The sequence below is a fragment of the Erpetoichthys calabaricus genome, chromosome 7, assembly GCF_900747795.2.
Source record: "Erpetoichthys calabaricus chromosome 7, fErpCal1.3, whole genome shotgun sequence".
Lineage (NCBI taxonomy): Eukaryota > Metazoa > Chordata > Cladistia > Polypteriformes > Polypteridae > Erpetoichthys > Erpetoichthys calabaricus.
The window spans coordinates 38,492,699-38,517,581 of record NC_041400.2 but is presented as its reverse complement, the minus strand read 5'-3'; the positions used below and the strand labels follow the sequence as shown (position 1 = coordinate 38,517,581).

The 24,883-nt window shown below is 36.1% G+C and overlaps 1 protein-coding gene across 1 annotated transcript in view; it reads left to right on the top strand.

The window, feature by feature from the left end:
* Positions 1–24,883, top strand: part of man2a1 (mannosidase, alpha, class 2A, member 1) — a 516,515-nt gene that overhangs the window by 158,613 nt on the left and 333,019 nt on the right. The window contains exon 4 of the mRNA XM_028804824.2: positions 10,200–10,371. Coding sequence (XP_028660657.1) covers positions 10,200–10,371 — 172 coding nt within the window. The remainder of the gene's footprint in view (positions 1–10,199; positions 10,372–24,883) is intronic.

Here is a 24,883-nt window from a genome sequence, read left to right as displayed (position 1 = left end):
TCCAGGTGTCCGTGTGTGTGTGTCTTCTGGTGAAGTGCGCGTGCCCCGCGCGATATTACTGTCAGAGAAAGTTAGAGGCATTTTACGGAAATACAAACCAGTATTACTGCGAGAGGAAATTAAAGGTACACAATACAGTGACGCATATTACAGCCACAAACAAGCCAGTATTACTGTCAGAGGAGATTAAAGGCATATTACCGACGCGCATACCTGTATTACTGCCAGAGAAAATTAAAGGTATATTATGGACGTACAAGCCAGCAGACGTACAAGACAGTATTACTGTCACAGAAAATTAAAGACACACAATACACGGCGGCAGCCCACGAAGAACGGTCAGGTCAGCAAGTAAAAATCAACAAAAGAAAGGCAGAAAGAAAGAAAAATACGACCAACAAAAAGAATGAGGTCAAAGTCCCTTGCCATTTAATATAGACTGTTCCTACTAATGTTTATGCACTACTGTTCTAGCGCCCGTTATTGTAACGGGCTAAATGACTAGTAATAATAATAATTACTTTTAAATAGTGCTTTTCTAACCTACTCAAAGCTTTTTACATAGACAGTGGGGAACCAGTCCAGCCACCACCAGTGTGTAACATCTGCCTGGTTGATGTGACAATAGCCATTGTACACCAGTATATTCACATACATTAGCAATTGGGTAGTGAAAGGGGTAAAATTGATAGTTAGCCATTAAGGCACAGGGGGTTATTAAGGGGCTAGAAGGATCAGACTGTGGTGGGCAGTTTAGTCAGGATATTGGGAAACTCTTTTTTGAAAAATGCAAGGAATGTTTTATGGCGCTAGAGAGTCCAGACCTTGGTTTAACATCTCATTCAAAGGATGGTGGCACTTTTTACAGAACAGTGTTCCCACCACTGTATTGGGGAAGGTATTTTGTAGGTTATTCATTCCTGAATTAAGAATTGTAGTATAGAATTTAAAGATAGTAGTAGCATATTTTAGGGAAATTAGGTGGATAGAATTGGTGAGATTTGTTGGGCTGCATTGCCTGTTCTTGTCAGAAGGGTCTTTTATTCTAATATTGATTGTATTATTCAGTAAATCTGTAAATAATTGCAACAGTTACATTTTTACATATATTTGGTCTATTTCTCTGTAAAATGTCTATCCACAAGCATTTTTTTGAGTAATTAAAAAATATTGGATCCGTAAATTTTCGTTTAGCTATACAGCTGAACAACTGAACTGTTTGGTTCACTATTTCAGTCTCTGCTGTTATTCTACTGATTGCTGTGCTTCTGTTCTCTATGATGAGCCTGGTGGATTTCTGTTTTGCTCTATGAAGCTATTTTGCGGACATAGTCACTACAAGGGTGATCAGTCATTGTGTGTGTGTGTGTCCTTCTCTTTACAGTGCCATCAACTTCACTCCTGCAAGGGAGCACCAGCAGAAGTGCATGTGGTGACAAATTATTTTAGAAAAGTGTTCAGTGACAAATACACCCCATAGAGAAAAATATAAGGAGTTTAATTTAGTGGAAAAGGTTCCCTTGCATATTTAAATCCTATTCATTTTAGGGTTTCGGCCTTGTGATGACATTTTGCTACTTCTGTCTAGAACTAGGGATGTCCAAATAGCAGTGGTGTGAAACCAGTTGACCTGGTATACCTGATGAAAAAAATAGTGGAAAACTAGTGAGCAAATTTAAAAGTAAAACACATCCTATCAAACTGTGCAAATTTGTGCATACAGAAGGAAATGGGAAATGTGATTTTGTCTCAGTGTATTAGTGTCTTATACATTGGTGTATGGACTCTGATGTTAACTGTGTGTAAATGCTGTATTACTCAAGAATATTACCCAAAATGATGTGTGATTCTACCTGATTGATGAGTCGATGCTGGCTCTGGTCTTCTAAACAAGGTCTTTGATGCAGTTTCACCTCCTGGATTTTTGGTTCTGTGGCAAGGGGATCTTGGCACACTGAAAATCTGCATGGGATTAAGCAGGTTTGAGAAAGTATGCATGTTTCCAAGCTTGGAAATAATAATAGAAAAGGCTGTGTCTTGTCCTCTGTTTGCTAGGTGATAGTATAAGTTAGAGAGAAAGAAACACTCCACGTTCATTGGCTCAAAACAGAGAGGTGAATATCTGCTATCAAATCCAATTGAGCAGCTGAGCGTTAACAAGAATTTCGTCAAGTGATTAAACTCAACTTTCTGCACAATTCATCAATATAGCTGTTATTTGTTAAAAAATATGCTTCAGTCTGAAACTTTCAGAATTTTTAATTACAATGTGATATGGATTTTTTGCCCATATCATCCACTCCTACTTCCAAGTCAAGATATGTCTAGCTTAATTGCTGCCCGCACTGGTTAAAATTGACATATGGTTAGGTGCCATTTTTAGGTTTGTTGGAAGGGATTGCACATAATGTATACATTATACAGTTATTCTTTTTATTCACATAGTTTAATATTTTCTTTTTGTGTATAGTTTTTTTTCTTCATGTTGTATGTTTTTGCCACATTTTCATTTATTTTATTTTTATCAAAAAAGATGTTTCTACTAAATAAAATGGACCCCAAGGATTTTACCGCTGCACAGATTTTTTTTCTTCTTGCTTGTTACTGTGTGTTTCATGTGCACATTCAAGACATGCATGAAAGCCAGCTGAGCAGATTTTTTTATTCTCAAGAAATACGTCAGCGTTTATTATTTTAAGAATTTTCTTGTGCTAACTATGAACACATATCTGTTAGGTGGAGTAATTTTTCCTTTTAAGTGCAAGGCAATTGAACTGCTAGTAGCATTGCCACATTTCAGTATTATCGGACATTTCTGGTTAGTTTCTTTACTTTTTTTTTTTTTTTTGAGAAAATTTACTTTTATTGATTGCTTTTGCTTCTCTGTGGCTGTTTTTATTATAAGTTGCATATGCTGCTTGCACTTCCTTTTTGTATGGATCTGCTGTTATTTTGATGGTGCAACTATAATTAAGAAATCTGATGTACAGTACGTGTGACAGCCAAAACAGATGCTGACCTAATTATGAATAGCGTATTCACGTGTTAGTGTAGGAGTGTCACACTCAGTTTTATTAAGGGACAAAAAGAACACTTTATGTACTCTGTATTGGCTGGAGTGTATCAATAAACAACTACTGCTTCATCATCTATTCAAACGGGTACCAGTGTCTGCTCATCTAAATCTTACATTCAGCTTCACATCTCTCTTAAAACTGTGTTCCCTTTTAATCAGGTTTTCTTTTTTTGAACATTGCAGTGGATTAGGAGCACATAAAATTGTGTGAGATTGAACGCAGGTAAGAATTTGCAAATAAAGTAAAGTACAGGTACGTTCATTTACACCTGCATTAATGTGCGTCATGATTGGCTGGCACTGTACCTCATTAAAAAAAAAAAAAAAAAAAAAAAAAAGGGTGTAAATGCACTAATGATGGATCACACAGACCACAATCAGAGTGGTCAAATGTGGATAGTGATTACATTTAACATGAGTGGAAATGCAAATGCGTTTTCTGTCCATGAAACAATTGTGTTGGATGGTGGCAGCTTTAAGATAAGCAGTGGAAGGTGACCTGTCCTTAGACTCGTGCTGCTTTAAAAAGAAAGTGGACTTGACACAGTGACCTGTGTGGGGTTGAACTATCAAGTCCTTCATGAGATGCATATTTGGCTCATGCTAAGTCACAGTTTTGTTTGTTTTTTATGTATGTGTAATATGTCAGTTTTCTTTTACTTTTTCTTGGTCGGTCATTCTGTGCAGCCAATTCCTTTTCTAAGTAGGCTACACTTTAGTAGCTGCGATGCATTGTGTAGTGAAAATACACACAAAGGCACACTAAAGATGCATTTTAATGTCGGGTATAAATTCAATCCCACTAAATTATATGCAGTTATAAACTGTATATGAAAAGCACCCTACAGAGGGTTCAGGCTAATCCCTCTAGAAAACTTATTTTGAATATTGATGAAGTGGACCACCTTAAACATGTGTAAGGTCCGGATCCAGCCCCCAGGGCTTGAATTTGACACTACCACGTTAGTGGAAGTAAATTTATTGTAACAAGCTAGCAATACAGTTTTTCTTTTATGCAGAGCTTCCCATCACACAGAAAGCCACTGTGGGTATTTGCACAATAAAACATAATGTTCATATTTTTATTTTAATACCATTTCAGTCCTTATCAGTACCACTGGTTAACTCCTTTCTGTGTTTGAAGCAATACGTTGGACCAATGAACGATTACAGGGAAAGCAGGTGTTTTCATATGTGACTCTTAATGGTTAGGTACAAATTATTATTTTTTGTTTTGCTTTTTTTGCATTCTTTCAAATAAACTTGTTTTGGGACTTTTTGAAGTGCTTGGAGCAAAACTGATCTTTTGATTGGAGTTGTATCACTTTGCTAAATCTGCATGTATAGATGAGCAATATTTGTTTCTTTTTCTGTCTTAAAAAAGATACAGTGTGAATGGTTTACCTAATGCCTGAACCAAATGTCATTTTGTTTCTTCCAATTTAGGAGCAGAAAAAAAACAAAAGCTTTTGCTGCCAGTTTTGTTTCTGCAGAATGGTGAAAACTTTTTTTCTGCCAATGGTTAAATATATTTTTAGCTTGCAACCAGAATTTGTAGGAAGTAACTGAAATTTTTTAGATAATTGTTTTTAATTTGGACGTGCTCAGTGTAATTTTTTGACATTGCTTAATACTTAATTTTCTTATTCTCATATCTTTTATTTTGCCATTGCTTATCCCATCTAATTTTCAAAAAATAATTGCACAAAGCTCAAATCATTTCAAACTGGTTTCCTGAACATGACAATGAGTTCACTGTACTCAAATGGCCTCCACAGTTACCTGATCTCAATCCAGTAGAGCACCTGTGGGACATGGTGGAATCGGAGATTCGAATTATGGATGTGCAGCTGACAAATTAGTAGCAACTGCGTGATGCTATCATGTCAATATGGACCAAAAGAATTACAACAGTTTTGAAGGCAAAAGGGGTCCAATCCAGTACTAGCAAGGTGTACCTAACAAAGTGTCCAGTGCTTTTATATGTTAGTACTCTACAAAATCAAATAATGGCTGTTAACAGACAATACAGGTGGCAATGAAATAATTTTGATTATTTTGAAAGCCTTCTGTACTTTTCTCTTCGAAAGATTCTGTCTGCTGTATAAACATAAAAAGAATAATGCAAAAAACTTTTTAAGGAGTGTGTTATTGATCTGCAAAAAAACGTGCATACTGCAAAATGAAGGACTGATCAGTTTACTTTAACGCTCCTGTAATTTTAACTACTTTTGGAAAAGTGGCATACTTTTAAATCTAAGTGTATCAATCACAAACCTAACAACTGTTTCTCCTGAAAACATAAGAAAATGTTGGGTACATTTGCTTTAATACCATAAACCTGATTTTATTTATTTATTTTTTTAATTGAAAGCAGATTTTGATTCTATTCATGTGCATTTCAGCCACATAACACTTAGAGACTGATTGATTTCCCAGGCAGCTTGCCTTCTGTTGAACTTGGCACGTGTATGTGTGAGTTTCCTTCGGGGACTTTGATTTCTGCACAGTCCGAGGTTGTGCTGTCTAGGCTGGCATTTCTAAATTAGTACAAGTGTGATTGTGTATGAATAGCAGTGGAAGTGTTGCTTTTGCTTAAGCCGCTTTTCTGCTATTATAGACCTTATCTCTGAGTTTGGGTTAGTCAAAAGTAATGTTTTTGTTAATACAGAAGAGGCAAGGAGGGGTGATCAAAGTATTGCACACAGAAATATCAAATAAAAATAGAAAACTGGTGTTTGATCTCAGTCAATTCTGAAGCAGTTTGTTTTTTATCCCCTTATAAAAGGGGCATATCTCAATTTAAGGGTCCACATCTACAGGTAACAAACATTTACACTTAAACACTAAAGTGCTGTTACATTTAATAAATATTGTTAGTCGGCAATATTTTTGTAACCAAAGAGTGAAAAAACGCTTGGCTGCCAACATCATTAATTCATACTCTTTTGTGACGAAGAAGATCAGTATACATATCTGTGTAAAATTTACCAGAATTTGACCTGTAAACAATAAATCATTTATGAACACAGCTTTTATAAATTTCTTATTGTATTCACAAACATTTCTAAACACCTATCCAAAACACAAGGTGTATTCAGTGATAACCTTTAGCACTCATGTTTCAGACTAATGCAGTATGTATAAGTTTTTATTGTTTGTTTGCAAAATGTCTCCTTGACTTTTAGCTCCTAAATATCTCTAGCAGTTTTCCATAATAAAAAATACTTAATTGAGTTTAGTGTTGCAGGGTACATTAATTGTGAGCACATAAAAGTTGCTGAGTGTTTGTGATGTTAGGTTTTAGCCTTTACTCTCCTACATTGTTAGTGAACTTCAACTGACTTGAAGAGTAAAGAGAAAAAATGCAAACCAAAAAAAGAAAACATTTCAGACATTGTTATTATAGTTATTAAAAGGAAAATGATCCTTTTTTGTGATCTTTTTGGTTTGATGTTTTCAAAATGTTTTCAGCATTAAAGTGACTGTCTAAGTCAGCATTATAAATCAGAAGGGCAATTACAATCTTAAGAAACAGAACATCATAGATGCACACTGTCCTGATCTTAGCTTTCAAAAAGAACTTGCAGTCTGTCATTAATTGTGATGGCCTATTTGGCTTTAGGATATTGTAACTGTTCAAGTACTAGTACTTAAATATCTGTGGCATAATCTACACAATGAATAAAAAACACTCAATTCAACTTCATGAAAAATGTGCTTGATGAGCACAAGTCATTGGATGAATATGAGAAAATGTGCAAGTCATTGAATATGCCTTAGAGTCCAGTTAAATCAATGCTTTAGAAATGGAAAAAGTGTTGCACAGCTGTCCGCTTACCTAGAGCAGGCCCTCTACTAAAACTGAGTGACACTGCAAGGAGAAATTAGTAAGGGAGGCCACCAAGAGACCTTTGACAACTCTTACGGAGTTGCAAGCTACAGAGGCGATGATTGTCAGGTGCTTCATCTGTCGCAGCTCTTTTGGAGAGTTGCAAAGATAAGGTTGATGTTGGTGAGGAAATAATAATATACACAAAGATTTTACTAGAAGGCACATGGGAGACTATGAAATCAGTTGGAAGAAGGTACTATGATCCGCAGAGAGCAAAACTGAGCTTTTTTGAGAAAATCAAAAACGCACCATCCCACCTTGAAGCACAGTGTTTGCAACATCATGCTGTGGAAATGCTTCTCAGCAGCAGACCCTGGAATGCTTATGAGAATTAGGTGAATACAGCAAAATGCAGGAAATTTTTGAGGGGAACCTGATGGACACTGAAAGAAACCTCCTCCTTGAGAGAAAATGTGTTTTCCAGCAAGACAACATCCTCAACCATAAAGCTAAAGCTACACAGGAATAGCTTAAAAACAAGAATGTGAATGTCCTGGAGTCAGAGTCCAGATCTCAGTCTCATTACGAATATGTGGCCAGACTTGGAAAAAGGTTGTTCAGTTACAATCTCTATGCAACCTGATAGAGCCTGAGCAGTTTTACAGAGAAGAGTAGGGTAAAATGGCATTGTCCAGATCTTCAAAGCTAATAAAGACCTGTGAACACAAACTCAAGGCTCTCATGGCTGCCAAGGCTGCATCTACTACATACTGACTTGAAGGAGTGATTTACTTATTCAGACAATTATTTTGTGTTTCATTTTTGTACTCAATTTAGACCACTCTGGAGAGAACTGTTCTCACTTTGATATTGAGTCTTTTACTGTTAATCAGTGTCCAAAAACCAAATTAAATCCATTGTGATTCAGTGCTGACAGTAGCACATGAAATTTCCAGTTGCCCATGAGTAAACATTCCTATCATAGATCAATTCCTGCTTTTTCCTGCCATTCCTAAGGATTTGGCTTTTGTTGATGGTCATTGCAAAACATAATTTTACAGAAAGGTGTATTCTTTTGAATTGAAAGAGGTGATCAGCTAGGTTCCTACAATTTTTTTGGATGCAGAGTAGCACTTTAAAAGCTGTTATTGCACCACTTACTTGCCCTTCCATGCTGCAATTTGGAAAAGCCACACAGCTCTTATCGTGTCTTTCACCGTTTGAGGAATATCCCAATTGGTTCTGAAACTCCATGGGTCAGTAATCTCCTCAATCGATATCTACGTCGCTCGTTGTTCATGTGTGAGTGCTTTGTGGCCCCTCGACACTCCGCAGAGGGTCCAGACTGTCTCCGTTATCCCTTCCCCTCTTGCTTGTTTGTGTAAGAACACCTCACAGCACTTGATACTTCATGCCAGGAAGTCGACAGAGCAGAAGGGATAACCAAAATGTGAGCCAGGTATACATTTAAGGCCTGGTTTATACTTCACGCGATGCATGCTGCAGCGGACGCTTCTGCTACACAAGCGTTTTACTATTTCTATTTACGCGCGTACTTTACGGAAATCTAGAGGAATCCACCAGGTGGCAGCATGTCATCACGGTGAGAACTGGTTCGGCTTCACTGTGTTATGAATTGCCTGGAACACCCATTAAATTCCGATGACACCTTACCGCAATATCTCTGAAAAGGATGTTTAATGATTAAATCCATCAATCCAGGGATGTGTCCATTCCAGCAAGCATTGGGCATGAGGCTGAAACAATCCCTGGATGGGCATCAGCTCATCGCAAAGTGAATACAAGCACTCACATACACTAGCGTCATTTTAGTGTAACCAAATGTGCATATCTTTGGAAGGAAACCGGAGCACACTGTGGAAACCCAGAAGGAAAACATGCAAACTCCAGGCAGAGAGTACCAGCGACGTGACCCCCTTCAAGACAGCAGTGCTACTGCTCTGCCACCGTGTCACCCCCATGTGTGTAATTATTAACAGTATTCATTACTTAAATGAAATTAACGAATTATCTGTAAAATGTAACATACATACTTTAATGCATTTCATCATGAAAGTGAAATCAAGCATAAATCTTAGGATTCTAAATGTGCAGAGAGTTGGAATATCATAAATTTAATGTGTTCTGTGTGGCAATCTGTTGCTGTTTGCCGCTGCTGTCAGGTCCGGAGGAAGCCCTAAAAAAAAGACTGCACAGAAGACGGTATGTGAGACTTTTAAAATGTATCGTGTCGTTAGGATCGGGAATATGCGACGCTTGAATATAAAAGAACCACGAATGCATTTGTATGTCAGCATTTTGCTTCACCACATCGAACCATTCATCGAACACTGAGGCGCGCACATTGACCTCGTGGATTCGCAAAGTGACTTTCTTTCACATTTAGATAGTAAACAGAGACTCTGACGTCACATTCCAACTTTTAGCAAACTGCGCCCCCCGACTTTTTGCTGGTACTGCAACTCGTGCACATGTCGCATTAATTTCTGAGGACCTGCTCAGAGGACGCGTCAAATGAACACTGGAAACGCGTGGGAGCCATGATGCGGGCGCGTATACGTTCTGAGTGTGCAGTATAAACGAGCCCTAAGAGTACTGGTAGTCTACAGCAAACAACAGCACTTAACTAACCATTGAGCTTTGCATCTTCCTTGAACTTCGCCGAACTCTCTCTTTCCATTTTACAATGTGATTACGTCTCATTTTTCCTGTCCAGAACATGCCCTTTCTTCAATGGTCTGTCTACCTTTTTGATTAATGGTGCTATTCATGTGGACGGTTGCCTCTTCTGCTTCATCCTTTGTTTGCATACTTCTCGCTCTCAGTATAGCACAAAGCATGTAAATTAATATTATTAATATACAAAAAAATTGTGTGCTAATTTTCTTTTTCTATAATGTTGCAAAATTTCAACTAGATCCATCAAGGTATTTTTGAGATTTTTGGGTATTTATTTTTTCTATTGTTAGGGACGTAGGGGATTTACCCCTAAATTTTAAAATCAGAAAGTCTTAAGTGATAGCTACTTAAAATTTGGAAGGATGGTACATCTTTTTAACAAAATCGGAAGTGACTTTTTGGAAAAGTAGTAATGTGCTATTTCTATTGCAGTTTTAAATATTGCTTCATTTGTTGTAATGTTTTTGTTGTAATGCAGAGTGAATAAAAGGGGTCTATAATTCCAAAATGTGAAATTAGGTTTTTAATTTTCTATTAATTCACACCCTTGCTGATAAAGATTGATTGATGTGTATTTTGCTTTTTTAGGTTGGTTGAAGACATTTGATGAATACTACAGGGACCAGACACAGCACATACTTAACAATATGGTAGTGAAGCTACATGAAGATGAAAAAAGAAAATTTCTGTGGTCAGAAATTTCGTACTTCTCTAAATGGTGGGATAGCATAGACAGTCAAAAACGGGATGCAGTGAAAAGGTTAGTAGTTGTTTTATATAAATCATAATTAAATACCTGTTTTAATTAAAATCATAATTGTATGTTATTTACAATTGATATGTCACTTTTGGAATGCAAAAAATGTATTTCTTCCTGCATGTATAAAAATTGTAGGCAAAGTAATATCTAAAAGTCTAATCTTATATTCTTTAGTGCCAGAATTATTTGACTAATGATCTTTCTTATTTGGTGTGGAAATTTAAATAAAATGCACTTGCCTATTGATTTAAATATTAATATCTGAATAGAAATCGGATATTAAGTAGCATGCAAAATAATTTATAGTTGACATTTCTATTGAGGTTTGGAATGTATTGTGTCATACTTATGATACTACAATGATAAGCACCTTACTTTGTATAGGCATCTTTAAGTTGTTTTTGTTTATTTCAGATGAAAATCATAACACCCAAAATGGTGTATAATAATTGAAGAATTATATCCTTATTCACGCCTTCCCATCACTTTTGCCTAGGATATGTGAATATGCTTGTTTTATGTATTCTTTGGAAACATGTTCAACACTTGAAATTGCTCTTTGGTTGCATTATTTTATATAATGTTTTGTGCAAACTCAATTTCATATTGTTTTGAACTTTTGCAACAACCCCTTGTGCAAATTTTGAGGCAAAGGAAATTTTTATTACTTTAGCCTCTTCTTAAAAAAGCAATAAATTTTAGTATTTGAATTCAAGATATCTGCTGACATTGAATTTAATCATGTAACTTTGCAATAAAAATTGTCATTTTTGTTAAAACATATTCAGTGTATAAATACACTACTTTGAAAGGCATTGCCATTTGCCTCTTAATTTCTCAAGTCCTTTTCCTGAATAAATAACCAATCAGTCATAAGACAGTTTGTAGCATATTAGAAGACCAGATGTTTCACTTCATGTTTGAAGTCAGTCACTGGTTGCATCATCAGTAATATTCTGTGTTTATAATTCTTTGCATACTCAAGCCATGACTTTACCTGTATCATGTTTTATGGATGAAGCTGTTTGCTTTGGATCATCTGCTTTTAAATCCTTTTTTTAATACTTTTGTGTGGTAACCATTTCATTAAAGATTCTTCTTCTTTGTCTCTTCTATAAACTACTATTGTTGCAGAACTCTGCTGGTTCTTTGATGTACCTTTTGAGACACCAGAAAAGTTTTTGGTTGCGTTTTTGATACTAAGGGGAACTACATACTCTGTTGAATTGTGTTAGAAGCTGTAAATGTGGAGTTAGCCTCTTTATTATAACACACAACACTGACATGCTGTAGCTTTGTTTCAGTCTGCTACCTTTTTGATCTAACTGTTTAATACAGTATGTCTGTGGAGAGTTTATTGAAAGTAGCAGCAAGGGAAATGTCTAAATGTCGTGAAAATTGAACAAGATTGTACATAATGATTTGACCTGATGTCATCTAGAGAAGGGACCAGAAAAAGACCAGAGAGTATTTGGCCTCTATCATCATTTTCAAGAAGACACCTATGTAAGGGTTATTTCTGAAAATGTTTTGAATTTTGCTTTTTCCTTAACATTAGTTGAACATTTGATTGTGTACTTTGAAATTATGAGGTTGTTAATTCTGTTGACTTAACAAAATAATCTTAGGTACTGTTATTTTAAACATGTTTGTGCCTAGCAATATATGAATCATTTAAGTAAAAAATTTTTTTAAAATTTGCATAATATGTTTTTTCTTCAAGTAGATTTCTGACTGCTGCTAAATGTATATTCCACCTATCTGGTATTTGTTTAAACATCTGAGTATAGCAGCAATGTTCATTCCTTTTTTGTAATTAATTTTTGAGAGAAGAATTTGGGGGTAGAAAATCCTGTTCAGTGCTGTACACTTAAACCTTTTTCACACTCTTAGGTGACAGTGTATACGGTTTCATGCATTCCAGGTATAAGATGGCCATATCAACATCAATAACATCATTGACCCTTTTTCTTTATGCTGGCCAGGAGACTTCTGCATTCAATTAATACCACATTCCCAAACTTGCCTCATCCAATTCAGGGTTCCCGCGATTCCGAAACTGGCCCAGCAGCATCAGACACAAGCCAGAAGTTCTGTATAGAAGATGTGTTAAAGAATGTATTACACAGTATGTGCCTAAAAGCTCTTTATAAAATATATAGCCATTCTCCCCCACCTGCGAGTCTGTGTGATGAGATTTGGGAATGCTGCCAAGTTTAAGCTACAGTACAGTATTAATTAGTAGCATTTCTAAAATACATTTCTAATTGTATGTCCGAGTCCTAAGCAATGTGTTTTAGAGGTAAAATTAGATGATCAAAGTTGACTTTCTTAGTTTGAACTGTGTCAAGTCATCAAGTACTTTGTGTTAGAGTCAAAATGAGCCTTTGTAAGTTTTTAGAAGTATTTTGGAGTAGTAAAATGGAACATTCTCAGCAATTACTTAGTCAAGTCCCCGTTTCCCTGCAGTTGCAAAGATATAGTTAGCTACTTAAACTAATTTTATTAATGGAAGGACCCATTAACGTATAGGTTTTCTGTTCAACATTTTAAAAACTTTGTTAAAGTAGAACTGGTCTTTAAGATATTCTGTGTATATATTATAGCATACCATCTTCTGACAGTTTCTATATTATTATCTGTTCAAATTATGTAATTTCCTCTTAAGTTATTCATAAAGGGAGTTTAGCATGTCTACAGAAAGATGGGGAGGCAATTGTGATTCCTTATTTGTATGTCCAACCCCATGTCACCTCAGGGTCTGACACCTCCATTTGTTATTCTGAATTAGCAGATTTAATTTATCTTTCTAAAATACCAGTATGTTCGCTTACCAGAATGGCTGTGGATATGAGCACACAAAGGACAGTATGTATTACTATTAGCAGTGTATGCTAAATAATTCTACAATTTAAAAAGGTTTCATGGTATCATTTTTGTAATGTTTTAGCCTTTTAGTGTTTTATCCATATATTAAATTTCTTATAAATGTTGCATGCCTTGACAGGTGAGATAATGGTAACAGGTTTTTTGTTATTATTACCATCTATATGTTTGGTATTGAAATGTTGTGAGGAAAGAAATGTGGCATGTTTCACCACATTAACTCCCAGACGAAGCACATTTTCGTAGTTTGTCCTCTTTTAGTAAGAGGCATATATTTTATTGTCACACATACAACAGGCTTTTCTATTTGATCATTAAAAATAAAAATAATTACTCAGTTAAAAACAGATCAGCCAATTGTTCATAAAAATAAAAATCAGCCAGATTTGACCAATAATTGATTAATTGGCACATCTTCCCAGTTTTTTGATTTCAGCTTGTGATTGTATGGTTGAAAGCCCCGGAAGCAGAGAATAGGCAGTTGACTAAGGTCATCAGGCCACCCCAGGGAGTAGTTGTTTTTTTTTTTCTTTTTTTTCCCCCTCAGGAATTTTTTCTATTAACTTGTCAATTATTATGTCATAATCGATCTATGTTGACAATGAAATTGAGTTTTGTTGTACTGCATGATTACCATAACTTGTGTGTATCAATGTAAACGTTTAATTTAGTAACTTAATTTTATTGTAAATATGTGTAACTGCTCTGTGCCAGTATTCCTTGCAGAGTGCTGTACAAGAATAAACTCGGTTGATTAAAATAATATATGTTGTATAATAATAATGGGCAATATGTTGAAAAATAATAGGTCAGTTTTTTTTTTCAGATGTGGCTTTAATTATGATAATGTAATGATATTTTCAAATGGTATATGCAAGCTTTGTAAACCATGTTTTATGGTTTATGATTCTGTTCAAGTTCATTATCACATGTACATACTGAGCTATAGTGAAATTCTTACTTTAAGCGGAGTATTGACAGTAGTACTATATCAAAAACAGACAAAAAGAAAGATATAACATCATACACAAAACACATTACGTGTGTGTGTATATATAGATTTTATATTACACATGCACGTAGACACAGTAAACTATTATATGTATAACTGGTAACTACTATTCATTTGGTAATATGAGTGACTACTAACAGTCCTTATGTGATCTGTGGATAAAAACTCTCTGAATCCATACAAGTGCCAGTCGTCCTGTGCCATTTTCTGGAAAAGAGGAGGGGACAATATTGACTGTAGAGAGTGACGAAGGTCCTTGGTAATACTCTTTGCCTTTCAGAATCAGCATGTACTATGTATATTCTGAACAGGAGGGTGCTATATGCCAGTAATATTCCTTGCTATCTTCCCCACCTCTATAGTTCTTTGCAGTCCTGAGCTAAGCAGGTGTATTAAGCGGCATTAGCACGGGATAGGTGCTATTTTAACAAAGTATATTATTATTATTATTATTATTGTATCAGGATGTAATGCAGCCAGTGAAGATAGACTGCACTGTGTAAGTGGTGCACAAACATGTAGAAATCTGGGCTTTCCTCAGACATTTGTAGATGCTGGTGAGCATTTCTGATGATGTGTTTGTTTCAGCTTACCTGTCATTGTGACTACAAGAAATTTGAAGCTGCTGACCTTTTTCACAGCATCCAGCCCAGTGTTGATGGGAATATGGTCATCTTCCTGCTTCTTGAGGTCTATGAGCAACTCCTTGGTTTTATTGATATTAAATTAGATTAAATTAATGAAATTATCCTCACAGGTGGCGCAGTGGTAGTGCTGCTGCTTTGCAGTAAGGAGACTGTGGAAGATTGTGGGTTCGCTTCCCAGTTCCTCCCTGTGTGGATAGCGCTTTGAGTACTGAGAAAAGTGCTATATAAATGTAATGAATTATTATTATTATTAGAGATTGTTGTCCTAGCTGTTTTTTCATTGTTGGCCATTGTTCTACGGCACAGGGGTAATTTAATATTTTTTGGTAATAGTATGAATTACAACTTCTATCTGAGAGATTGTAAAGATTTCAGTAAAAATGCAAGTTAAATTGTAGCTATGTTTTTTTTTTTTAAAAATCACCTGTAATTCCATGTGGATCCAATGCCTTATGGTCCTTGACTTGTTTAAGCATCCTTCTTACATGATTAATAGAAATAGGAATGCATGAATCACTTGGTGCAGCTGACATCAGTCTTTAGGAAGGCAGTTTGCAAATGTGGATGTGATTACATTAGGCTTTAGTTTGTAATTCATGAGTACATGTAAAGTCTAATGCAATATAAGTGAATCATGACTACAGCCATACTCCGTGTCCATCTTATCCACATTTTGATATATTTTTGTAAACTTTTATTGAATTTATTTAAAGCATGTAACATTCCATACAATCAAGTCAAACTTAAAAAGCTAAATTCAATTCAACCCCCTCCCATGAGTATGAGAGAGAGGCCAACAGCCAGAGTAAAACTTTTGAGAGTAGTATAGAGGGAAAGGAGTCTTTCTCCCAATATAAGTGCTTATTGTAAAATATTATTGATTAGATCCTGCTAGGTTTTAAAAATGCTTTATACAGATCCTCTAAAAGAGAATTAGATTTTTTCCAATTTCAAATAATATATAACATCAGTTACCTACTGACTTAACAGAGGTGGGTTAGGATTCTTCCAGTTGAACAAGACTAGTCTACGTGCCAATAGTGAAGTAAAGGCCATTACAGTTTGTTTGTCCTTCATCACTTTAAGCCCATCTGGAAGTACACCAAACACAGCTGTTAATGGATTATGATGGATTGTGACTGCACCGCTGTCTGAAAGGCATATAAAGATTTTGGTCCAAAATTATGTTAATTTGGTGCATCCACAAAACATTTGGCCCAATGATGCTGGAATTTGATTGCTACGTTCACAGGTTCGATGTTGTCCTGGAGACATTTTGGACAATTTTAAATGAGACCGATGTGCTCGATGTATAATTTTAAGTTGAATAATTGTATGCTTTGCACATATGGAGCTCGAGTGAAATCTGTGCATGGCTGCCTTCCACTCCTTTTCTGAAATGTTGAGTAAGGGATCCTTTTCCCACTTTACTTTGGGATCTTTAAAAGGAACAGACTTTAATTTTTTTTTATATTATAGAAATGCTGTCTGAGTCTTCAAGACTGATCAATACCTCTTCTGGAATATAAATAGGTGGAAGATGAGAAAAAATGGTCAAATTTTGTTTAGCAAAGTTTCTAATTTGAAGATAGTGGGGAAAAATTGTTTTGATGGGAAACTAAATTTAGAGTGTAATTCTTCGTAGGATGCAAAGACATTATTTATATACAAATCTCTAAATGATTTCAATCCCATATGTTTTCTAAACATTAAAAACTGTATAAGTTTCGAGAGGGTGGAAAAAGGTGATTATCATCTAGAGGGTGCCACAAATAAAATATTCTCTAACTTGAAGTGCTTCCTACATTGGTTCCATTTTCTGAGTGAATGACTTTGACTTTTAGTAAATTTAATTACTTTACTGAGCTTTTTACCTTCATTTCTTGTTTGACTAGGTATTGCCAAGGTATGAATACATGAGAGTCTTCAGTAAATTACAGATGTCACTGGTGAGCCATGATTTTTGATTAGGAAATAGATTGTTTTTGTAGACACACAGTTCTCTACAAATGTCTCTACAAATGTTATCATTAATCTAGTTATGCTACCTTCATACTCCTGCAACTCTGACATGGCCTTCTCAACCTGAAATAGATATGAAAACTGCTGCCACTTGTAGATATTGTAATGCTATGGACAAGACATTTTTGGTTCATATATTTATATTCATTTCTGACTTAATTATTGCCTATCCATCCAACTATATGCATTTTGAAGCCAGACCCGGACACACACAGTCAGGACACAGGTCCAAACAAAATACCCAGTTTATTTACAATAAAGTGTGCACAAATCTTTATTGTAAGTAAAAATTGCAAGATTACATCTTGCCTGAAGAAGGGGCCTGAGTTGCCTCGAAAGCTTGCATATTGTAATCTTTTTAGTTAGCCAATAAAAGATGTCATTTTGCTTAGCTTTTCTCTTGTAAGTAACACACAGTTCAGTCCCTTCCTTGCTGCCTGTCCATCTCCTCCACTCCTCCATAGGCTTTGTTCTGTTCCTTCCGACTCTGGCCGAAGAATGGTGGGGACTAGCCCCTTTTTATAGGGCACCCAGAAGAACTTCAGGTGCCCAACGAGCTTCTTCTGGCCACACATCTGGGTGTAGCAGAAGTGTGGCCAAATAAGGCCCTGAAAAGGTCCATGCGTGCCCTGGTGGTGGCCACTGGTTCCAACAGGGTTGGGTTCCAGCCACCCGCCACAACATGGTTAATTTTGAAGGGGAAAACTAAACTACAGAGGGAAAAGTTCAAATGTTAGTGAGGAAAATCTGCAGAATCCACACAGGCAATGACCAGACATGGATATGAATCAAGTCTGCTAGATCTATATGATGCTGTTGCCCACTGTTACACCACATTACCCTGATTGATTACATGATTACAAAAAGTTCTCATCCTGATATATCCACTTACAGCTTCAGTTTCCTTACTTAGCTGTTGAGATGTTGCTGCAGTATATCTACATAATTTTCCTTCCACATGATGCCATCTGTTTTGTGAAGTGCACCAGTCTCCTGTAGCAAAGCAACTCCACAACATGATGCTCCCACCTCCATACTTGGGATGGTGTTCTTTGGCTTGCATGCCTCACATTTTTTCCTCCAAACTTAAAAATGGTCATTATGGCCAAACAGTCACATCTTGGATTCATCAGAGGACATTTCTCCACAAAGTAAGATCTTTTTCCCCATGTATCATTGAAAACTTCAGTCAGGCTTTTTTATGGTGTCTTTAGAGCAGTGGCTTCTTCCTTGCTGAGCAGCCTTTTAGGTAATTTCGATATAAGGCTCATTTTTTGGTACCTGTCTGCCTATTTCCTCCAACAACTTCACAAGGTCCTTTGCTGTTGTTCTGGGATTGATTTATACTTTTTCCGTGCCAAAAATACATTCTTCTAAAGGAGACAATGTGTGTCTCCTTCCTGAGCAGTATGACAACTGTGGTATTCCATGGTGTTTATACTTGCGTATTCTTGTTTGTACAGATGAATGTGGAACTTTCAGGCATTTGGAAATTGTTCCCAAGGACAAACCACATTTGTGGATGTCCATAATTTTTTTTGACTTTTTGGCAGTCAAACAGGCAGTGAGTTGGATGGTAGGCCTTAACACACATCCACATGTTGACTCCAATTAGGCTAATTGGCTATCAGAAGCTAATTGTCTAATTGACTAAAGGATTGACATAATTGTCTGGAATTTTCCAAGCTGTTGAAAGGCACAGTTAACAAAGTGTATATAAACTTGTGACCCACTGTAATTGTGATACAGTCAATAAAAAGTGAAATAATCTGTCTTTGAACCTTGTTGGAAAAAAATAAACCTGGTAACTACCATTCATTTGGTAATATGAGTGACAGTTAGATGTCTTTTTAATTAATATGCCAGATTTATAATTTGTTAGTATAAATCTGTGGAGGGGTTATTAAGTGAGTTTTAAAGAATTCATTCCAAGTATAAAGTTCTGACTTTGACTGTATGTGGTAGCCCATGCATTGTTTCTTTGTCAAATTCATTTAGTTAGCACACCATTCAAGCTAAAGTTTCCCATCGAATTTAAATTACCCTAAATTATTTTTATCAGGTTTCTTTATTTTTAAGTTAGGTTAATTCTTTGAAATGTTTTTTTTTTCTTTGTAGACTAATGGTTTCTGGATTTTGTTCGGTGAAAGAGTTTCATATGTCTTAACAAATTAGTTAAACTCTTAAACAAAAAAGTATTAATAATGTTTTTACTGTTCTGTGTCACAAATATTGCGTCAAATAATTAGACTCTCAGCAAGGTTTACTTATGTCAAAACTGGATGAAGACATGCAAATATGTAGTGAATAGTAATAAATATCATGCAAACATATATGTAATTTACAACAAGTTCACTCTTTAGGATTTTCACAATGTTCTGCAAATTGAGATCTAGGTTCACCCCTAAAGAAAATCAGTCAGTCATAAGATGTTTTCTCTTTTAACTTCAGACAAGTCCATGGCCTAGATCTTACAAGCATATTGCCTTTGGATGTTTTACTAATGCAACCCTTGCACTTCAAACCCCAGGGCCCTTATTAGACAGCACTTCTACTCGTTTGCCAGGGTGCTGGATCATCTATAATATATATTTTTTGTTATTATTTTAACAAAAATCAGCAGCTGTTTTCAACACCTTAGGCTGCCTGTTAGACTTACAGAGGCCTTCGCTGATAGGTAATCCCTGTGGACTTCTACTGGCTTTAAAGTGTGTCTACATCTTTGGCCCTTCAGATGTGATGCAGAAAGTCGTATGTGTTTATTAGTAGATTTATACATGTTTGTAGAAGTCTCCACAAAACCTGGAGCCTTGTTTCATTTTATTGAAGAAGTCATTTTTGAATCCTTGTTTAGAATTTGGCTATTAAAAAGGAATTAGTGAGGAAGAGTTTTGCTTTGATTTCTATATTTTAATATTCTTGATTGATTAAAAAAAACAAAAAAACACTGAATGTTGGCTTTTGGTCTAATCACATACCTGTTGGACTTCTTGTCTTTTAAACATCTAACAGGAGATAGACTTACATCCCCCATCTCCATGACATTTCCCATCTTCTATTATCAGGTTTTCTACTATGCATTCTTCTCCTTGTTTATTAAAAGGAAAATGGATCAAGGCAACCCTCAATATTTCCTTTTAAAACATCATAAGGAAATACCTTGATCATCTGTTTAATAAATGCACACTGGACATACAAAATCTCTTCCCATTCCCTGTTTACCTAATACTTATGAGCTGCTTTCTTCCTTCCTAGTTTTGAATTGGTGAATGTCATTCATCTATGTGATCAAGATGATCAGTAGACATTTTTTTTGTTTAGTGGGGCTAGTATGAAGTATTAATGTTTCTTTGGGGAAAAGTATGTGACTAATATATAGTAAATCTTACAGATAGCAAGAAAAACAAAACTTCCCACTGTGAGGAAAGTATTATCATATGACAGGTGATGGCAATAAGACTGCAATTATTATATCTCCTGTTTAATGAATAAATGAATGTGCTTGTTTTCAAATCCCGTCCTCTACTGTTTACCTGGACAAAATCTTGTAATAGTTTTTTTTTATTTTTTTAAATCATCGTGGGTTATGTGGGATTTACCACGTCCTTTACTAGGTTGGTCTACTCTTGCACCTTAAGATTAATATACATACAGATACACATTTACATAGGGATCCCATAAACAAAGTCTCAGGTGAATGCCTAATTATCACTCACCCTGCCATATTCTACTTAGAACCCCATTACATTCATACATAGATATCGTAATTTAGACAATGGTAATGCCTAAGTACATCACACAATATTAACTGGATAAAACAATAGTAACTTTTAATGGTTAAGCATAACAAAATCATGCTAATATAAAATCCACCTAGCCTAAGAAATACAAAATGGTTAGTTAACAAACTAGGAGGAAAGCAAAAATCCCAACTAGTATCATTACTGGAGAACTTAAACACTGAGAAGTGATGGTCATAAAACATTAAGCCACACTTTCTTTGATTGAATGAACTTCATTTGTCCTCCGGGGGAATTTTTTTTTTTTTTTTACAGAAGGTATTTAAATAAATAAATAAAATATACACTCTTCGCCTGCATAGTAGTGAAGCAGGACAAACTTTAAAAAATTAATAAGCAAACAGGTATCGCTATCTAAATGGAGGCAAGTCAAGTTGGGAAGCATGCACTGGTACAGTGTGTTGCAGCACCCACTACACAACGAAACAACTCGGGATCCCAGTTTACAACCCCCCAGGCAGAAACGCGGTCCAGTCCCACCCTCCGGAAATGACCCTCTATCTGCTGCAGCCAGGTGGTACGTGGGCGACCCATTGTTCTGGTCCAGCCACACGGGTCCCCAACAATGAAGATCTTACGAGCTAGATCACCCTCGGGGAAATGCGCCACATGGCCATAGTGCCGTAACTGACTCTCCCTCACAATGCAGGTAATGTGCCTCATTCGGGACTCCATGAGTAACCGTTAATTCGACACAAAGTCAAACCAACAGTACCCAAGGATTTTCCGGAGAGACACAGTACCAAAGGAGTCCAGTCTTCGTTTCAGGTCACTGGATAATGTCCATGTCTCACAACCATATAGCAAGACAGGAAGCACCAGGATTCTAAAGACTTGGACCTTCGTCCTTTTGCATAGATATCGGGAGCACCACACACCCCTTTCCAGCGACCTCATGACCCCCCATGCTCTCCCAATCCGTCTACTGACTTCATAGGAAGAGTCACCAGAGACATGAATGTCACTGCCCAGGTAAGTAAACCTCTAAACAAGGTCGACACTCTCTCCACAAATAGACACACTGCTGATGGCTGTGCCCAAAAGGTCATTAAAGGCCTGGATCATGGTTTTTATCCAGGACACTCGCAAGCCCAGACACTCTGACTCCTCGCACAGTCTCTCAAGCGCCCCGATCAGAGCCTCCATTGACTCCGTGAAGATCACAGCATCGTCAGCAAAGTCAAGATCCGTAAACCATTCTTCACCAACAGATGCCCCACAGCCGCTGGACCCCATGACCTTGCCCAATACCCAGTTAATTGGTGCACAAAATGCTGAAACCAAAAAGTAACACTCTGACAGAACACAGTTGTCCAGTATCAAACAGGACTGTGTGATGCTAAGTTAGTTGTGTTAAATCCTGTACCCACAGTACTTCAAATGACTTTATATTCTGAGGTGGTGAGTTCAAGTCCCACTACTAACACATTGTGACCATGAGCAAGTGACTTCACCTGCCTGTGCTCCAATTGGGGAAAAATAACAGAAATGTAACCAATTGTATCTGCAGTGTTGAAAGTTGGCTTGGATATAGACGTCAGACAAATAATAAGTACTAGTAAGCAATAATATTCCAAAATAGTTTAAGAATATCCTTTACATGGCTTTATTGCCTTGATAACTGTTGGGAAATTATTATTTAGCTTAGAAGCCCTTAGACTTGAACAAAATTAAATAAAAAAAAAGCAAAATTATATAATGATAATTATGAAATTGGCTAAATAGCTGTCTATTAATCCTGGAGCATCTGTTAGCAGCTTAATACTGTTTATTTTTCATCTTTGTTTATTTGCACCTTTCTGTGATATTTATAGTTGCTACAATTATGTTTAGAAGAGAGATTTTTTAATTTTTCACATTTTTATAAAGTTTTAAAAGAATAAGACCCATTGATATAAGGTTTAAAATAAGCATTAATGGATGAAATACATTTGAATAGATAAAATGTTTTAGCCATTTTTTCCACATATCCTACTGCTTGTTTTTACTGGACCAAAGAAAGTCCAGGTACTAAACAAGACACCAATACCATGCAAGTATATGTTTCCTTAAGAGGCATTAGCTCTCTGGAAATGTGTTCTTCTATATTGCGGCGTTTTAATTAACCTGAATTATAAATTATTATAAATTAAAAAGGTATTATCCCACCCAGCATGCAAAATGACGGTTACAAGCTTACACGACAAGTTAGGATAATTCTAGCTCTTTATTGACGGTTTCACGCGGCATTACAAACGGGAAGCTTATGACAGACATATCAAGCCGTGGGAATCTTGATCTGTGTAGTCCGTCATCTGTTGTCACCACGCTGAAAGGATTTTAGCCAGACAGAAGACATAATCTTCTGCCTGGCCTTGGACGGAAGACATACTCTTCCGCCAGACATACTCTTCCGCCCAGAAGCTTCGAAGTGTTGGCCGTAGGTGTCCATTCTTATATACTGGTTGCTCCATGAGCAGGCTCCATGGCTCCGAATCCAAACAAGGTCAGGACAGGACTCAAACCCCACCTTCAAACATACAGGAATAGCACAATGCCTACATTCAGTTCTCATTCTCCCAACAAGGAAAGAAAATAGTGTACTGACAGAAGACAAAAATGTACTGGTCTGTCTTTTGGCTGACTATTCAATTGTCCAGTTGTCTGTGGCTATCTAGTCCTGTGCTTGGCTCAGCAATTCTAAATGAAGATGCTGTGCCCTGTGTACCATATTTGGTCTGCCTGTATGAAAGAGTCCATAATAGTGGGCACAGAGAACAGTGACATTAAACTTAAATAAAAAACACATAGTGTATCAGTATGTTAATAAAAGGATAAGTATAAAATATAAATACTTTAAAAAGTTTCCTCATTTATTTTTATTGTGCTTTTAGAATCTTGACATTTTTTTGGCTTTCATTTTAAATTTCACAATTTGCTGTTGGAAGTGTATTTAGAAGAGTTCTTTCATATTAAGCACAAGCAGGTCCCTTTTGCCTAGATGAAGAATATCTTTTTACTAAACAAATTTATATTGAGAGAAATGTCATTGTGTTCAGTGAACTGTGATGTGTTCAAGATGCTTACTTGCACTAAACTGAATTTTCAGATGCACTGCAACAGCAGCTCCTGAAAGGTCATCTTGTAGAAATTGGATTGGGAACAAAATTGCAATTGTGTCTTGTAAAATGGAGGAAATCGACTCAGACACTTCAGTTCAATAATTTGACTGCTATATATAAATGAATCCATTAGCTTTTTTTAGCTTGGTGAGTTTAATATGATAGTTTTGCATCTAATGTATCCTTAAGTAGAGAAATATGTCCACAATATAAATATTATAGTCCTAATACATTTTAAGCACAGAGCAAACGTGTATTTTTTACAGTATTGATGCTATATACAGTAAAATTAGAAATGCTGTTATATATGTTTTTGCACCTGTTGAGTCATATTTCACAGAACTGCCTTTTTGAGTTAATTTGTCATTGCACATCTAAAAAAACTTCTTATGTGAGATCATTGAGAAGATTTAAAAGTCTTTATCCTTTTGAAACTATTTTTGCCGCATTATTGATTTAGAAATGTAAAAATGCTATATTGTTATACTGTATAGTTAAGTGATGGCAAAATAGAGCTTAAACAATAGAGCTGGGATGACAATATCCGAATAGGGCTCTTTCAGGGTTTAATGAGTGTGGATAAGTCCTTAAATTATTAGATTGGTTACTGTATGCCAAGTTCAGATCCATCATCAATACATTAGTTCCATTATCTAACCAGGAAGCTTGATCTGTGAGGCAGCAGTTCTAATACTACACTACCATGCCACTCACTGCTTTTAAGTTTTTGAAATGAATTCTACTTTAATTAAACTTAAATGCCTAAAAGGAAGTTGTATTATTAGTAACATTAATAGGTGTGAGGTGGCCGGATATCTGCACTTAGAACACTAAAATCTGTAAATTGCTTACACATTTTCTTTAACTGAGTCTGAGTCAAAAAAGAGGCATGTTTAATTGTAATTGGGGCCGTGAGTCATTGAGGACTGGTGTCTACTGTTTTTGCAAATGGGAAAAGTGCTGCTTCTTATTAATTTTTCATTGTACAGTTACTCAAAGGTCACCGAGGTGGTCAAAAAACTCCTTGGTGGCAGGGCCCCGGGG